The following is an 18177-nucleotide window of genomic DNA, read 5'->3' as shown; positions in this document are numbered from 1 at the left end:
CTTTTCAGGCTTTTCCTTTTTCAGTTACTTGGACTCCTGTGGTGGAACCTGTGGGGATCAGCCTATATTGTTTTTCATATTAAAAGTTTCTTGTATCATATGGTTAGCTAACTCATCCCAAGAGAACATCAACCCTGAGCTTTTCCTGTTTGTAATCATTGATGAAGTCATAGTGCCTGTGGCTAGTGAAGAATATGAACAAACATATTTCTGAACTTTTTTTTCTCACTTGAATAGAAGTCCTAAGTACCAGAGTCCATGTGAAAATAAATAGTTTCAAAATTCCCAATGGCATTCACAATCCCTTGGAATAATTATTATGATAGACTCACTTATCAACAAGTACAAAATGTACATGGTCACAAAACCATGAACCAAGCATATATGTACTTAACACTATTCTACATTAAGCAGAACCATGTACAAATAGGATGTTCACCTGGATTTTTTTTCTTCAAGCTCTTGCAAATTCCCAAATTTGTCTCTGCTTTTACTTATAATATCAGTAGATGTTATTTCATAATCACTGAAGAATTTCACCATGAAGGAGATGCTGTGGTAGGTGCATTTTTCCCTCATCATAATTTCTACACTGAAAAGAAAATGCACATAAACTGTACCATATCAATATTTGGACAATTGAATAGAGTAAGTACATTTATTTCTTTTTCAAATTCAGAAATCTTATGACTTGGAGTGTGTAGTAATTAAAATTTCCCATTTTTTAATTTTTATTTGGATAAATTCTCTCTTAGAGTTCCTAAAATATTTTTATCAGTTTTATTTTTCTCTTAGAACATTTTCCTCACTTAGGCAGAAAGGAAATGGAAATGTCAACTGTATTCACTTAAGTTTTCTCATTTGATTGTTAACCATAATCTCTTATTTGCCATTCTTGTTATGCTACAATGTATGAATAATTTTCAGTGTTTTGAAAGGAAATGGAAAGAAAGGAAATGGAAATGTCAACTGTATTCACTTAAGTTTTCTCATTTGATTGTTAACCATAATCTCTTATTTGCCATTCTTGTTATGCCACAATGTCTGAATAATTTTCAGTGTCTTGATTTCAAGGAAGGATGATTTATTCTAAGCCTTACCTTGCTCCTCTTAGAATTTTGGCAATCCTGATTGTGCCTGGGATATTAGGTGATGTCACTAAATACTTTACGTTCTGTGTATTTGCTGTGATACTTGAGTGAAGAGGCCATGTGGGTTGTATGCAACTAACTCCAGAATTAACAGTGTCACAATTTGAAGTTGTGAATGCTTCTGGGCTCTATAGATATTTCATCTATCTCATGTTTTGTTATAAGTGTTTGTTTGATTATTTATTTATTTGTTTGTTTGTTTGTTTTTTGGTTTTTCGAGACAGGGTTTCTCTATAGCCCTGGCTGTCCTGGAACTCACTTTGTAGACCAGGCTGGCCTTGAACTCAGAAATCAGCCTGCCTCTGCCTCCGAGTGCTTGGATTAAAGGTGTGTGCCACTACTGCACAGCGATAAATTATTTATTATTCTCAGATAGCTTTCCTGTGATTACCTGTTTACTACTTTGGTTTGCAGTATTTTTTTCTGATTTTTATGTATGTGTCTACCAAGACTTACTGGCTATGAAATTTTCATCTTGGTGCTGTTTCTTAGTGTTAGTTATATATTCCAGGTTAATGGATACTGTCAGACATCTATTGCTGACTTAGACAGAAATATTGATGTATGTTTCATAAAAACATAAATAAATTGATTTTATCCAAGCTAGAATTTCCTTTCCCAAGAATACATTGTTATATCTGTATGTAATAGGTAGTATGGCATGGAAATAGAACAATACCTCTTATAAATCACCTTGAATACGTGAAGAAAGCCGCATTTGTAGCAGAGGATAGATAGCCTTGTGGTACATCAATGAGAGGAAAGGCACTTGGACTTTTGAAGACTGAGTGCCCCTGTGTAGGGGAACACCAGGACAGGGAAGCAGGTATGGGTGGGTTAGTGAGCAGGGGGGAGTGGGATAAGATAAGGGGTTTTCAGAAGGGGAAAGATGAAACGGGATAAGATTGGAAATGGAAATAAAAAAAAATACCTAATGAAAAGGAAAAGGAAAAACAGAAGAAGAAATCAACTAGGAGAAAATGACCAAAAGAAATACACGAAAGATTTTAGAATCTCAGTGAATTATGCTTTATGAAACAATACTCTGTGATTGATAAAATGTTTTGAAGTATTAAGGTATTAAAATGATGACAATAGAATTGAAATTATTAGATATAAATTAAAATTAATGGTTCATTTCCTTGAAAAATTTATTTTCAATTTTTAAAACATATCAAATATGGGTACACAAACTTTGTTACTTAGATAAAATATTTAATGTCATTTTTAAATTTATAGGGAATCATATGTTGACTCAAAGGAAATCATGACATTTTCTCATATGATTATTAGATCGAACAATTTTGGTTGGTATGCAAGGCCTCTCCTATTTCACTAGTGAAATAGAATTAAATAATTAATGCTTCTTGTGAATCCACTTTTCTGCTGCTCTTTCCTCTCAGCAGTTCAGGTACCAATATGTTTGAGTATGTGTTTTCTTTATTATGTGCAGCAACAAGCACTTCACTGCAAAGACTGTACTTCCTGATATGTGAGCAAGTAGTCTGGATTAGTCACTATAAATAAGAAAATTGATTCCTGAGGAAAATATTGAACTTGCATAAAATCAGCAAAATCATGAGCTAAATTAATGACAAAGTACAGTCTTTTTATGATAATGTATTAAGCATATTTTTGTATAGTGTTTCTAATGAGTATGGAATAATTTTAAGAGAAAATTGGCTTGTATTATACTCACATTCATGGTACAGTATTTTCACACTTCTTATCACATCCAACATTTGCATGAATGTATGCACGTTTGATGTAGCCTTCACTTGCAGGTGAAGGTAAAAATGTTCAAAGAAATGTTCTCATCCTGAATTTTGTGTTCTAAGTTCAAGATCAGGGTGACAGGTGCAGAACAAGGATCCTGAAATGCATAAATCATATTATTGGCCAAAATATTCAGTCCTTTGGTTGACATGTCTTGAATCTGTCCAAGTCAAAATGAGATTTTTCTCTAGGGGTTTATGAGAGTGAATTATTTTCCTTCACATCAATTAAATATGGATTTGAAAATATATATCAAAATAAATATCATCAAATATCTCTTCATTTAAAATCTTCAGAGTTTGAAAAATTGATGTATCATAAAATTCAATTTTAGGCAATTTTTGATAAGGCAGAAGATAAAATATTGACTAAATATAACCTATAGAAAATTCACTAGTAACATATATATATATATATATATATATATATATATATATATATATATATATATGTTTTTTCGAGACAGGGTTTCTCTGTGTATCCCTGGCTGTCCTGTACACCAGGCTGGCCTTGAACTCACAAATCTGCCTGCCTCTGCCTCCCGAGTGCTGGGATTAAATATTTTTAACTTTCAATGAACCTGTGGAGCTGTGATAGGTGATGAATGTTTAGGCACATATTTCCTCCTAATGGATACACATGTAAACATTCTCTGCTGTAAGCTGCTATTTCAATTTATGATTTGTTTCATGTGTGAACTTGTGATGAACTTTTTCATATGTGATCAAATATTCTGAAAGATGTATAAGTGTTGATGATCATGAGAAATGTCAGAGGAACTGAGCTGAGGAGAATTTTTTTTTTTTTGACAGAACACTTCTTTAACAAAGAAGAGGAGAAGGAAGAAAAATGTTTCACTTGCTTACTTAGCAACTTTATGTTTTTCCTTAATTTTAAGATAGCTCTTATCAAAAATATTTCATAACTTAGAAGTAAACTCTAAAATCACTTTTCAAAGTGTCCCTTTTCCTTCCTGAGACATTCGACTAGCAGATTAAAAATTAGAGATGTGCAGTTCCTGCTTAGATAGATCAACGGACACATTACTTCATCCGTTGTTGCCAGGCTACAGATGTCATTCTCCTAACCCAGCAGCCTTTTACCACCAAAAACAGCAAGAAACCTTTTAGGACTTTTCGACGTTATCATCAGCATTTCATTATATCTGGAAAGCTAGAATTTCCAGAAACCCTGAGACTTTAAAGCTACACTAGGTTTCTACTTTCTACTCTCTGTAGGTCAGGAGACTCCCATAATCTAAATTGGCACCTTGGAATAGAAACTGTGAAGATGGTGTGTCCACACAGATAGGTCTCTCAATTGTACTTTAGAAACTCCTTGGTCAGGAAGTATATTGTTATGGAGTGTGAGAAATAAGAGTTCATATTACCTAATACAAACAACAGAGGCTGATAATGGGGACCATCAGCACTCAGGTTCGTTGGATGAGTACCATCAGTGCCCACTGTAGGCCATGAGCCATCAGCCCTGAGTATAATTGATTGCTGGCACAAGGCAGTTCTCCCAGCATTTCTGGTGGGAGCTGTCAGCATCAACTGTCAGATCAAGAGCCATCAGGTCTGGTTTGTGAGCATTTTCTGTATCTGTCACGGTGACACAAAGTGATTCTACCAAGAGACAGGTCTTTTTTTTTTTTTCCCAGATGTGATTAAGTGTACTGTTAAAGAAAATAGGCATTAAGTTTAGCACTAGCCAACTGACTGACTTTCTTCAATTTTATAAACGGTCAGTCCTTGGTTTCCAGGAAGGAAAATTTAGATATGGATGCATGGTAGAATACAGGGTGAGATATTAACAACTTTGTTACAGAGAATGGAGGATTAGATGTGTCCCTTACATTTGCTATTTGGACTGTACTTAGGAAGGCATATGCAAATGACTAAAAAGTCATATGTGCTCATGAGATATTAGATTCACCTTCTTGTGAGGGGACTCAATGACTACTGTCTCCATCAGGATCCAAGAACAATGTTTATTCCTCAACATAAAAATCTGAGAAAAGTAGCTCACAAGAGGGAAATGATAAATCAAAAAATAAAAATGTATCCTCTGATGAGGAAACTGCCTCAAAAAAGAAATTAAGAATATATAATAAACGTAAGTGCCACACCATAAAGCCTTTAAATATAAGTCATACCAAAAGACCCCATGGAAAAAAAAAAAAAACAACAACAACAACAAAAAAAAAAACCTAAAGCTGTGTACGGGATATTCTGCTGATGTACTCAAGATGTACAACAGGGTAAATTGTTAGGGTGTTTTCCAGTGAGTATAGAGAATAATGATTTCTTATGGAAACATTACATTTTAAATTGTTTATGATTCCTCTTAATCATTTTAAAATAGTCATATCCATAGCCTGCCTAAACAAAAAAGATTTTTTACCGTTGAGATTATATATATATATATATATATATATATATATATATATATATATATGAACTTGGCACAAAAAGAGTTATCTAAGATGTCTGGAAAAAAAAGAGGAGAATGAAAGAGTTAACATATGAAATGTTTATGGAAATGGGGGAATGATTTGAAGATACAACTCACCAAAAATGACAAAGAAAATTCTAGTAAAAATTAGCAGGTATAAATCTAAAAGCAGGGAGGTGCTTGCCCAGTGGAGATACAAGTAGCAAAAGGCTTGCTAATATAATATATAAACAAGAAAAAAATATTTTGTGGACTCTGATAGAGGCTCTGAAGCAAAAGATATCGCTTGAAAACATTTGGCCTTTGAGAATGCTATACTCACTGTCAATCCCTTCTAAAGATAATTAAATCTCTGGAAATTTTTTTAAAGCATGTTCTGAGATTGCTACTTCATATTTTCAAGTTATATCCATTACAACAACCTCACAAAGTCAGAAGACTATCCAAAATCTTAATAATCAAGGATAGAAAAACTTTAATAAATCAGGCTTGGCTCACAAAATTATTCAAGTAACAACCCTGGGCTCATCAGCACATAATGTCCCAGAATGGCAGGAGGTGCCATGAATTTTAATTCTCCTGTCCCAAATCAGTGCAGAAATAAAACTGTGTATCCTTTTTGTCTGAAAGGGTACCACTGGTATAAAAAGTTCAAAATAGCTTTCATAAAAATGGCACTGTCTTATATGGTTGTACTATAACACTTAATAATACAGGCATCTTCTCAAACTATGTGAGAAACCTACCTCAGGCCCGTCATCAAATAGAGGTAATTCAACACTAATAGGCAATCAATCCATTTGTTAATGGACAAATCTCTAACAGGTTCAGCAATGAACCACTGGCAATACATGGCTGATCCTCCACAGAAATATTTATACATAATTCCTTCTCAAACAAGTAACCTTAGTTGTTAAGACCTTAAAATGATTTTTCTCACACAAGAAACCTTTGCATAACAAATAGAGCTAATGACAGTAGTTATTGTCTTTTAAATACTAAGGACAAACCCCTTTTGAAAAATCTGTGTTACTGCTTTATTGCTATTTTACAATGGTAGCACCAAATTTCAGAATTAAAAATCATGCTTCAATTTAGAAAACTAAGAAATCCAGCAGGCAGATATGCTGGTGCAAGTCTTTATTCTGAGTAGTCTGGAAAAAGAGACAGGTGGGTATTTCTGAGTTCAATAATAGCCTGATATACACAACAATATACGGTCAAGTAAAATATATATATAAATATATATATGTATATATATGTATATATATGTAGTTATAGAATAAAGGAAGCAAGCAAGTGAGCATTAAATTAATGAAATGCATAAATGTATTAGTGCATTAATACAGAAATACATAAATAAATATAATATAATATAAGTAAATTGAATAGTTAGGAATCAACATTGTGTTTTCTTTAATTGAATTTATTCTTTCTGAACTATATACAACTGCACTCTCTAAGAGACATACATGCACACAGTCACAAATAAAAACACCATAATATACAGAATGATAAAAATGCAAATGTCAAGGAATTGTACTAATTTAATGTCATCTATTCAGATACTGAAGCAGCCTTTTCTGTTTCTTTCTATGACATTAGTAATTGCATGCCACCGTACTCAAAAAAATTACATGAGAAAAATAGCTACAAGGGTCACATGCAATGAAATGAACTTCAGAATATTATTTAAGATCTGTTTTTAAAAAGTTGTTAAGTTGACAATAAAATAGTGGGTTTTCATATGTGAAGACCACAGAAGGCCAAAGATCTACATTCCAACAGATGTGCTCTTTGGGGGAAAATAATTTCTGACTTAGAAACAGAATGTGTTTAACCAATCTATGTAATATAAATAATATATTCTTTGAGAATCTATAAATAATGGCTAGTAATGGTAAAGGAGCTTACCTAAACTTATTTAACTAATGGAATTCATTTGGTCATGTTTAAGAAATTAAATTACATGTTATATAGATTCAAAATTAAACTATATAATTTATTGTCTTAAATATGTAGATGGGTGTGGTAAATTTGATCATGTCCTTATGTGATTTTATGCCACTTTCACAGGTATAACTTTAAGAACTACAAGTATATTCTCGCTCTACAATTTGCAATTGAGGAGATCAATAGGAATCCCAATCTGTTACCCAACATATCTCTTGGATTTGATTTCTACAATGTCAGATTCACTGAGAAGTACACTCTTGATAATGCTTTTATTTGGCTCACAGCTCTTGTGCATAGAAAGTATTTTCCTAATTACAATTGTAAAAAGAGAAATTTCACTGCAGCACTCACAGGAACTTCATGGATAACATCTGCCCAAATAGGGACATTGCTTCAACTCTTTAAATTTCCACAGGTGAGAAAATTTGGATTGTGGGAACTGAGAGTCAGTTCTCTGTTAATATTAGAGGTGCCTTTAAACTGAAAGAGTGATTGATCAATTATCAAAACATCAAAGAAATACTCAGAACATGGAGTTAAATTTTGATTTCTCTCCCTTATAAAATAAAGATTGGATGTAGCAAATGTAATCCAATAAGTCCTTGAGATTTACAGGCCTAACAAAAATTCCTGTTAAATGTAGTGACTGGAATATCCCTTTAAAATGTTCTCCTGTCTTCTATTGCTTCAGAAATAAAATTTTGATTGATGTTAATATTTTTTTTCTTCTATCCAATTCACTTCAGATTACCTTTGGACCTTATGATCCTTTATTAAGTGACCGTGATCAGTATCCTTCTCTCTACCAGATGGCTCCTAAGGACACATCTCTTTCACTTGCCATTGTTTCATTGATGGCTCATTTTAGGTGGTCATGGGTTGGTCTCATACTCCCTGATGACCACAAAGGAAATAAGATTGTATCAGATTTTAGGGAGGAGATGGAGAGAAAAGGTATCTGCCTAGCTTTTGTAAAAATGATCCCAGCCACATGGACTTCACATTTTGCCAAATTCTGGGAACATATGGATGAGACAAATGTAACAATTGTTTATGGTGATGTTGATTCGCTAGAAGGTGTAATGCGGAATATTGAACAAAGGTTATTGACACGGAATGTCTGGATCATGAACGTTGAACATCATGTTATTGACAGAGCTGACTATTTCATTTTAGACTCATTCCATGGAAGCCTAATTTTTAAGCACAATTATAGAGAGAATTTTGAGTTTACCAAATTTATTGAAACAGTTAATCCTAATAAATACCCAGAAGACATTTATCTTCCTAAGCTGTGGTATTTGTTCTTCAAGTGCTCATTTGCTGACACTAATTGTCAAGTTTTGAACAACTGTCAAACCAATGCTTCTTTGGATATATTACCTCGACACATATTTGATGTTGTCATGAATGCAGAGAGCACAAGTATTTACAATGGTGTGTATGCTGTGGCTCACAGCCTCCATGAGATGACACTTCAGCATCTTCAAATGCAACCATATGAAAATGGAGAAGGGATGGTGTTCTTTCCATGGCAGGTAATAACCTTTCTACTGTATTTTATTGTCAGCACTCTGGCATAAGAGATTTGCAGCAACACTAACTTAGGTATTATAAAATTCATTTATCTTGTCCAGAATTAAGAATTGTTTGTAAGATAACATTTCCAGTGAATGATGTTGTGAAATGGTGTATAAGATACCAGGAGCAAATATGCTTAGTCAAAATCAAGTTCTTGTCATCAATATCTAGCTGTACAGCCTTCTTACAGTAACAGAGGCAATTAATATACTCATTGGTTAATATATTTATTACAAGAGAAAGTAAAACAGGAACATTTAAGTGAAACAATGATAGTTGGTTTAAATAGAAATGATGCCTTTTAATCAATTTCTTCACATATTCTAAATGAAAGTGAGTCTTGCTAGGTTTCAAAAAGTTGATATTTTCATAAATCAGTTGTCATTGATTGCTTACTTGAGCTTGGTTTTCAATTTGCACTTGAAGATCAATAATAATGGTATTCTGAGCACTTACATTTTCACTTAGTCACCACTAATGAAATCTTCATAAATGTCGATGTTCACAGCAGAATTTACGAACTGTATGACACATCCTAAAACCAATGTTTTATTCTGCCCCTTGTGCACAATTAAATATAAAACTATATATTTTTAAAGCTTAACAGATTCCTGAAGGACACTGAAGTGAAAGACAAAATGTGTTTAGATTGGAGACAGACAAGAGATACAGAATATGACATTCTTAATCTTTGGAATTTACCAAAGGGCCTTGGATTAAAAGTGAAAATAGGATCCTTTTCTGCAAATGCTCCCCAGGGTCAACAGTTGTCTTTATCTGAACAGATGATACAATGGCCAGAAATATTTTCAGAGGTGGGTTATATATAATGTCAATTCTTAGTGCCTATATTACTAACTTAATTATGTTTTCAAATATTGTAATGCTTTGCTCAAATTCCATGACACTTTGATTATCAGTATAAAATAGCATAAAGTAATTCTAGCATGCTGGCTTTTGATTTTTCTTAAATCAAATCAAAGGAATTATATAGTGTTCAATAAGTCCTCCACTGGTAATTCATACGAGGATTTGTTTTTCTCCTTTTGTAAATAATTAGGGGTGTAACACAATGTAAAAGAAAATCTTCATCTCCAACTTACTCATGAGTTAATGTACTCTATAAAATTCTCATTTGGGATTAACATCTTTGTCTTAGTCAGGGTTTCTATTCCGGAACAAACATCATGACCAAGAAACAAGTTGGGGAGGAAAGGGTTTATTCGGCTTACACTTCCATACTGCTGTTCATCACCAAGGAAGTCAGGACTGGAATTCAAGCAGGTCAGGAAGCAGGAGCTGATGCAGAGGCCATGGAGGGATATTCCTTACTGGCTTGCTTCCCCTGGCTTGTTCAGCCAGCTCTCTTATAGAACCCAAGACTACCAGCCCAGAGATGGTCCCACCCACAAGGGGCCTTTCCCCCTTGATCACTAATTGAGAAAAATGCCTTACAGTTGGATCTCATGCTTTTAAAATCCAAAGTCTTTTAAAATTCAAAGTCTCTTAACTGTGGGCTCCACTAAAATACTTTCTTCCTTCAAGAAGGAAAAATATCAGGGCACAGTCACAATCAAAAGCAAAAATTAAACACCAACTGTCCAATGTCTGGTATCTAACTCACAGTCTTCTGGGCTCCTCCAAGTGCTTGGGTCACTTCTCCAGCCATGCCCTTTGTAGCACATGCTTCATCCTCTAGGCTCCAGATGTCTGTACTCCACTGCTGCTGCTCTTGGTGGTCATCTCATGGTACTGACATCTCCAAAACACTGCATGACCCCTTCAGTCCTGGGCTGTCAATTGCAACTGAGGCTGCACCTTCACCAATGGCCTTCCATGGCTTCTCACAGTGCCGAGCCTCAGCTGCTCTGTGTGACCCCTTCATGCCTTCAAAACCAGTACCACCTGGGTGACTCTTACACATTACCAAGTCCAGCCACAGCACAAGATACAACTTTGACTATCTCTGGAACACAGCGTCTGTGCTCTCATAAAACACATCCTAGATGATGTCATCTCAATGATGCTGGTCTCTTCTTAATCACCGCTAATTTCTTAGTTCCAGCTATCCAGCATCAATAGTCCCAGTAATGCCAAGGTTTTTCTTTAGTAGTTCTGGTATCTTGTTTATCACAGCTGATTCTTCAGCCCCAGCTAACCAGAACCACAGAATCTTCACAATTCAAACTAGCAATGGCCGTGAAAAGAGTCTTTAAATTTCCTTCTGAAATTTCACAAGCCAGGCCTGCATCTTCTGCACTGTTTTCAACATTATCTTCCAACCTCCTACACAACATCTCACAGAGTTCTTAACAGCGAATGGTTCTTCTAGCCCAAAGTTCCAAAGTCCTTCCACAGTCCTCCCCAAAACATGGTCAGGTTTTCACAGGAATACCCCACTCTGCTGGTACTGATTTGTCTTAGTCAGGGTTTCTATTCCGGCACAAACATCATGACCAAGAAACAAGTTGGGGAGGAAAGGGTTTATTCGGCTAACAGTTCCATACTGCTGTTCATCACCAAGGAAGTCAGGACTGGAACTCAAGCAGGTCAGGATGCAGAGATCATGGAGGGATGTTCCTTACTGGCTTGCTTCCCCTGGCTTGTTCAGCCTGCTCTCTTATAGAACCCAAGACTACCAGCCCAGAGATGGTCCCACCCACAAGGGGCCTTTCCCCCTTGATCACTAATTGAGAAAAATGCCTTACAGTTGGATCTCATGGAGGTATTTCCTCAACTGAAGCTCCTTTCTCTGTGATAACCCCAGCTGTATCAAGTTGACACCAAACTAGCCAGTACAATCATAAAAAAAATCACATAATTTTTTAATGTATATTCAAAAACCATGACCAAATATTTCTTTTATAAGAAACACTAAAGTTTTTATGGTTCTTGAAGTATCAGAATCTACAAATTCCCAACCACTGTGCCATAATGTCATTAGAAAATAAATTCCCCTACAGTTTTGGTGACTATATAATGTCACCAAAAAACAGAAATAAGCATTCAGATGCTTTATCCTATATGGAATATTTTTCTTTCATAATACCATATAAGAACTTCATTAGCATTCCTTAATTTCCTTTGATTCTCAATATTTCCTACCTCATCCAATGTTTAATAATAACTTAAAAGTACTAACAGAACAATTTGAGGGTGCGGAGTATCATATTTAAAAGGCATGATTTACATATGTAAGATGGTAAGAAGATATGATATCCTCTGAATGCAAAAAACATTGACTACTTTAGATCTTTTCTATCTTCTCTCCAATTCTGACATTTATAAAATAAATAGTGACATTTAAAATTGAACTGAAGCTTTTTACCTTAGCTAAATTCATCTATATGTTTTACTCAAATAAATATATGTACAAATTCATGTTTTTTGCTTCCATGAAAACTATAAATCCCCTCAAATTTACAGTCAAGATTCAAAGTAATGGTGGAAATTGTGATGATCAACACAGGTGTCAGAAAATACAAAGATAGCATTAGACTACATGGATCACATTGACTCCTAAACCATGTTGCTAATCACTAATGTTTCAAAAAATTGCCCTTAAGTTTTTAAGGTTCCAAATATTTTAACACTATAGTAATTCTTAGACGAAAATTTTAAAATATTTTCCTTCTCAAATGTTCATAATCGTTTACTGCTTTTTAAAGTATCTTTTTAAATATTTTATTGGTTACTTCATTTATTTATATTTCAAATATTTCCCTTCCTGGTTTCCCACCCACCAATACCCTATTCCATCCTCCTTCCCTGGCTTCAATGAGGATGCTGCTCCCATCCCCCTCCCTACTCCTGCCTCATTGCCATAGCTAGCAATCCATGAATCAATCCAAGAGAGGACCAAGGGCCTCTCCTCCCACTGATGCCAGATACGGCCATTCTCTACTACCTATGCTGCTGTAGCCTTGGATCTATCCATGTGTATTCTTTGGTTGGTGGTTTACTCCCTAGGAGGTCTGGAAGTTCCAGTGCATTGATATTGTGGTTTTTACTATGGGGTCGCAAAGGCTTTCAGCTCCTTCAGTGTTTAACTCTTTGACTGGAGTCCTTGTTCTCAGGGGGTTGAGTGCAAGCATCCTCATCTGTATTGGTAATACAACTCTCAGGAGACAGTTATATGTAGCCCCACTCAGCAAGCACTTCTTGGCATCAACAATAGTCTGGGTTTGGAGGTTGCATATCTATGAATCCCTGAATGGGGAAGTCTCTGGATTACCTTTCCTTCAGTCTCTGCTCCACACTTTGTCCCTGTATTTTCTTTAGGTAGGAGCAATTACGGGTTAATATTTTTGAAATGTTTTAATGCCCCCATTCTTCATCCCGTGGCTTTGCCTAACCTGTGGATATGGTCTCAACAGGTTATCTCTACTATTTATGGGGTATATTAACTAATGTCATTATCAATGGATCCTGGGAGTCTCTTGCTTTCCTGGAATCTGTGACTTTATGGTAACTACCATCATTTATCCATTCCTTATTAATACAAAGATCCTGTTAAATAACTCTAGGGGTGAATAACAATACTCCTGCCTTCTGTGTATGACCTTCAAAAACTCTGATCTTATGATTTTTTTCATAAAACCCTAAGCATTAGATAACATTCTTCTCATTCTTCTCAGATCCCCCAGTCTGTGTGCAGTGAGAGTTGTGAGCCTGGATTCAGGAAAGTAGCCTTGGAGGGCAAGGCCATCTGCTGCTACAAGTGCACTCCTTGTGGAGACAACGAGATTTCTAATGAGACAGGTAAATGCAGATATTATGGAAAATTTCATATTTCTTCACAGAATTCAACTTTGGTGTTCTGCATTCCTGGGCTACTATCCACTTATCAGTGAGTGCATATGTAATGACTTCTTTTGTGATTGGGTTACCTCACTAAGGATGATATCCTCCAGATACATCCAATTGTCCAGGAATTTCATATATCCATTGTTTTAATAGCTGAGTAGTATTCCATTGTGTAAATATACCATATTTTCTGTATCCATTCTTTTGTTGAAGGACATCTGGGTTTTAAAATATATTAGTAAATAAAAAAGACATGGCCGGGCGTGGTGATGCACTCCTTTAATCCCAGCCCTTGGGAGGCAGAGGCAGGTGGATTTCTGAGTTCAAGGCCAGCCTGGTCTACAAAGTGAGTTCCAGGACAGCCAGGGCTAAACAGAGAGACCCTGTCTCAAAAAAAAAAAAAAAAAAAAAAGACATGAGTAGAGTTATATATATTTATTTTTAATTTCTTCCTTTTTTGGTATTTTGTTTGTTTGTTTGTTTTCTGTTGTTGTTTTTTGAGACAGGGTTTTTTCTGTGTAACCTTGGCTCTCCAGGAACACACTCTGTAGACTAGGCTGGTCTCCAACTCAGAAATCTGCCTGCCACTGCCTCTCACATGTTGGGATTAAAGGAGTGTGCCACCATACCCGGCTCAAAATGTCTTCCTTGTTATTAGATATTTCCTCTTTTACATTTCAAATGTTATCCCCTTTCCAGGTTTCCCCTCCTAAAATCCCTTATCCCTTCGCACTCCACCTGCTCACCAACAAACCTATTCCTATTTCCTGGCTCTGGCATTTTCTTACAATGGGGCATAGAGTTTGCAAAGGACCAAGGGTCTCTCCACCCATTAATGACTGACTAGGCCATCCTAGGCTAAATATGAACCTGGAGCCATGAGTCCCACCATGTGTACTCTTTGTGGAGGTATAGTCCCAGGAAACTCTGGGCATACTGGTTAGTTCATATTGTTGTTGCTCCTATGGTACTACAAACACCTTCATCTTCATGGGTCCTTTCTCTAGCTCCTTTATTGGGGACCCAGTGCTCCATCCAATGGATGGCTGTAAGCATCCATTTATGTATTTGTCAGGAACTGGCAGAACTTCTCAGAAGACAGCTATATCAGGCTACTTTCAGCAAGCACTTGTTGGTATTCACAATAGTGCCTAGGTTTGGTGATTGTATATGGGATGATCCCCAGGTATGATAGTCTCTAAATGGTCATTCTTTCAGTCTCTGCTCTATGCTTTGTCTCTAACTACTTCCATGGGTATTTTATTGAAGTATCCATACTTTGATCTTCTTTCTTGAGTTTCATTCAGTTTGTGATTTGTTTCTTAGATAATCTGAGCTTTTGGGATAATATCCACTTAGCAGTGAGTGCATATCATGTGTGTTCTTTTGTGACTGGGTTACCTCAAGCAGAATGATATCTTCCAGCTACATGTATTTGCCTAAGTACATAAATTCATTGTTTTTAATAGCTAAGTAGTACTCCATTGTGTAAATGTACCACATTTTCTGTATCCATTCCTCTGTTAAGGGACATCTGGGATCTTTCCAGGTTCAGACTATTATAAATAAGACTGGTATGAACATAGTGGAGCATGTGTTCTTATTATAAGTTGGAACATATTCTGGGTATATACCCATGGGTGCTATTTCTGGGTCTTCAGGTGGTAATATGTCCAATTTTCTGAGGAACTGCCATACTGATTTCCAGAGTGGTTGTACCATCTTGCAATCCCACCAGCAATGGAGGAGTGCTCTTCTTTCTCCACAACCTAGTAAGCATCTGCTGTCACCTGAGGTTTTATTCTTAGGCATTCTGACTCATTTGAGGTGTTTTGATTTGCAATCAGGGTTTTTTGATTTGCAATTCCCTGAATACTAAGGATGTTAAACATTAGGTTCTTCCCAGCCATTCAGAAATCCTCGTTTGAGAATTCTTTGTTTGGGTCTCTACCCCATTTTTTAAAAGTTTATTTGGTTCTTCGGAGTCTAACTTTGTGAGTTCTTTGTACATATTGAATATTAGCTCTGTATCAGATGTAGGATTCATAAAGATCTTTTCTTAATCTGTTGGTTGATGTTTTGTGCTATTGACAGTGCCCTTTGACTTACAGAAGCTTTGAAATTTTACAATGTCCCATTTGTCAGTTTTTTATTTTAGAGCATAAGCTATTAGTGTTCTGTTCAGGGAATTTTCCTCTGCGCACATGTGCTCGAGGTTCTTCCCTCCTTTCTTTTCAGTTAGATTCAGAGTATCTGGTTTTGTGTGGAGTTCCTTGATCCATTTGGATTTGAGCATTGTACAATGGATCAATTTGCATTTTTCTACATGCTAACTGCCAGTTGAGCCAGCAACATTTGTTGAAAATGCTCTTTTTTCCACTGAATGATTTTATCTCCTTTGTCAAACATCAAGTGACCATAGGTATGTGGGTTCCTTTCTGGGTGTTCATTCTATTCCATTGATCTACCTGTCTGTCACTCTACTAATGCTATGCAGTTTTTCTCACACAATTGCTCTGTAGTACAACTTGAGGTCAGGGATGTTGATTCCACCTGTCATTATTTTTTTCTTGAGAATAGTTTTCAATGTCCTAGGTTTTTTTGTTATTCCAGATGAATTTACAAATTGCTCTATCTCTGTGGAATATTGAGTTGGAATTTTGATGGGGATTGTAGTGAATCTGTAGATTCCATTTGGCAAGTTGGCCATTTTTACTATTTTAATCAATTCATTAGGTCGGGAGTTCTTTCCATCTTCTGATATCTTCTTCAATTTCTGTCTTCAGAGACTTGAATTTCTTATCATACAGATATTTCATTTGTTAAGTTAGAGTTACAACAAGGTGTTTTATATTATTTGTTACTATTTTGAATAGTGTTGTTTGTCTTATTTCTTTCTCAGCCTGTTTATCCTTTATGTAGAGGAGAGCTACTGATTTGTTTGAATTAATTTTAAATCCAGCTACTTTGCTGAAGTTGTTTATCAGGTGTAGGAATTCTCTGGTTGAATTTTTAGGGTCACTTATGGATAATATCTTTCTACATCTGCAAATAGTAATATTTTGACTTCTTTCTTGTATTCTTTGATCTCCTCTTTTTATTTTTTTTCTAATTTCTCTGGCTAGGACTTTAAGTACTATATTGAATATGTAGTGAGAGAGTGGGCAGCCATGGCTAGTCCCTGATTTAAGTGGGATTACTTAAGTTTCTCTTCATTTAATTTGATGTTGGTTACTGGTTTGCTGTATATTGCTTTTAATATGATTAGGTATAGGCCTTGAATTCCTGATCTTTCCAACCCTTTTATCATGAAGTGATAGATTTTGTCAAATGGTTTCTCAGAATCTAATGAGATCATCAAAAAAATTTTTATGTTTGTTTGTTTGTTTTTCGTAATGGGTTGCTTTGATGTATTTCCGTATATTGAACCATTCCTGCATCACTGGGATGAAGCCTACTTATTCATGATGGATGAACATTTTGATCTGTTCTTGGATTCATTTTGAAAGAATTTTATTGGACATGCAAACTTTATATGCCCCAGGACAGGGGAACGCCAGGGCCAAAAAATGGGAAGGGAAGTGGGGGGGAGGGTGTGGGAGACTTTTGGGATAGAATTGGAAATGTAATTTAGGAAAATACGTAATAACAAAAAATATTTAAAAAAAAAGAAAAAAAAAGAATTTTATTGAGTAATTTTGCATCAACATTCATAAGGGAAGTTGGTCTGAATTTCTCAGTCTGTGAACAGTGAGAGTCGTAGGCCTGGATTCAGGAAACTAACCCTGGAGAGCAAGGTCATGTGCTGTTACAAGTATACTCATGTGCAAACATTGAGATTTTTAATGAGATATAGATATTATGGAATTCCTCCCCACACTGGATAACAATGTGCTAGCAAGTGAAAAAGATCTAAGTAGAAGTCATATTTGAACATTTTATTTCTTTTTTAAAGGACATTAAGTGTCATATTTATCACCATCCACTTTAAATTGCTCAATACATCCATTAAAGATCATTCTTCATTTATATCTTTAATCCACTACCATTTCTGGTATTTGTAGACACAATATATTTTCCTGTTCTTTTCTATGCTTTTCATTTCACAGTACCACTTAACATGTATTAATAAAGTATCAAAGATACTTTTTCAAAATTCATTTCAATGATTTTTAAGAACCATTTAAGTCTCCAACCTGTTGCATCTTCATAAGGAAAAATAACAGATTATTTCTCATTTTTACTTGTTTCATAATTTTATACAATATTTTTTTTATCACACTCACCACTCAAATTGTTCCTAGATGTATTGCACCCTTCTTAACTTTTATTGTAGGAATAAAAAAATCTAATACACATCATGATACTCATGTATACTTACATGTGTGAATGCCACTTAAAGGTTGTTAACCAACCAGGTCCTGTACACTGAAAAGGAAAACTGAATATC

At 35.3% G+C, this 18177-nt stretch overlaps 1 protein-coding gene across 2 annotated transcripts in view; it reads left to right on the top strand.

Annotated features, from left to right (window-relative positions):
* LOC110288953 (vomeronasal type-2 receptor 116-like) overlaps positions 1 to 18177 on the top strand; it is a 122438-nt gene that overhangs the window by 95099 nt on the left and 9162 nt on the right. For both annotated transcript variants that reach the window (XM_085832797.1, XM_085832796.1), the window contains 4 exons: positions 7461 to 7755; positions 8087 to 8878; positions 9521 to 9736; positions 13559 to 13682. In XM_085832797.1, coding sequence (XP_085688923.1) covers positions 7461 to 7755; positions 8087 to 8878; positions 9521 to 9736; positions 13559 to 13682 — 1427 coding nt within the window. The remainder of the gene's footprint in view (positions 1 to 7460; positions 7756 to 8086; positions 8879 to 9520; positions 9737 to 13558; positions 13683 to 18177) is intronic.

This window comes from Mus caroli, unplaced genomic scaffold, assembly GCF_978045245.1.
Source record: "Mus caroli unplaced genomic scaffold, Mus_caroli_1 scaffold_18, whole genome shotgun sequence".
NCBI lineage: Eukaryota > Metazoa > Chordata > Mammalia > Rodentia > Muridae > Mus > Mus caroli.
The sequence above is the reverse complement of the archived record's forward strand: the minus strand, read 5'-3'. Positions and strand labels throughout refer to the sequence as shown.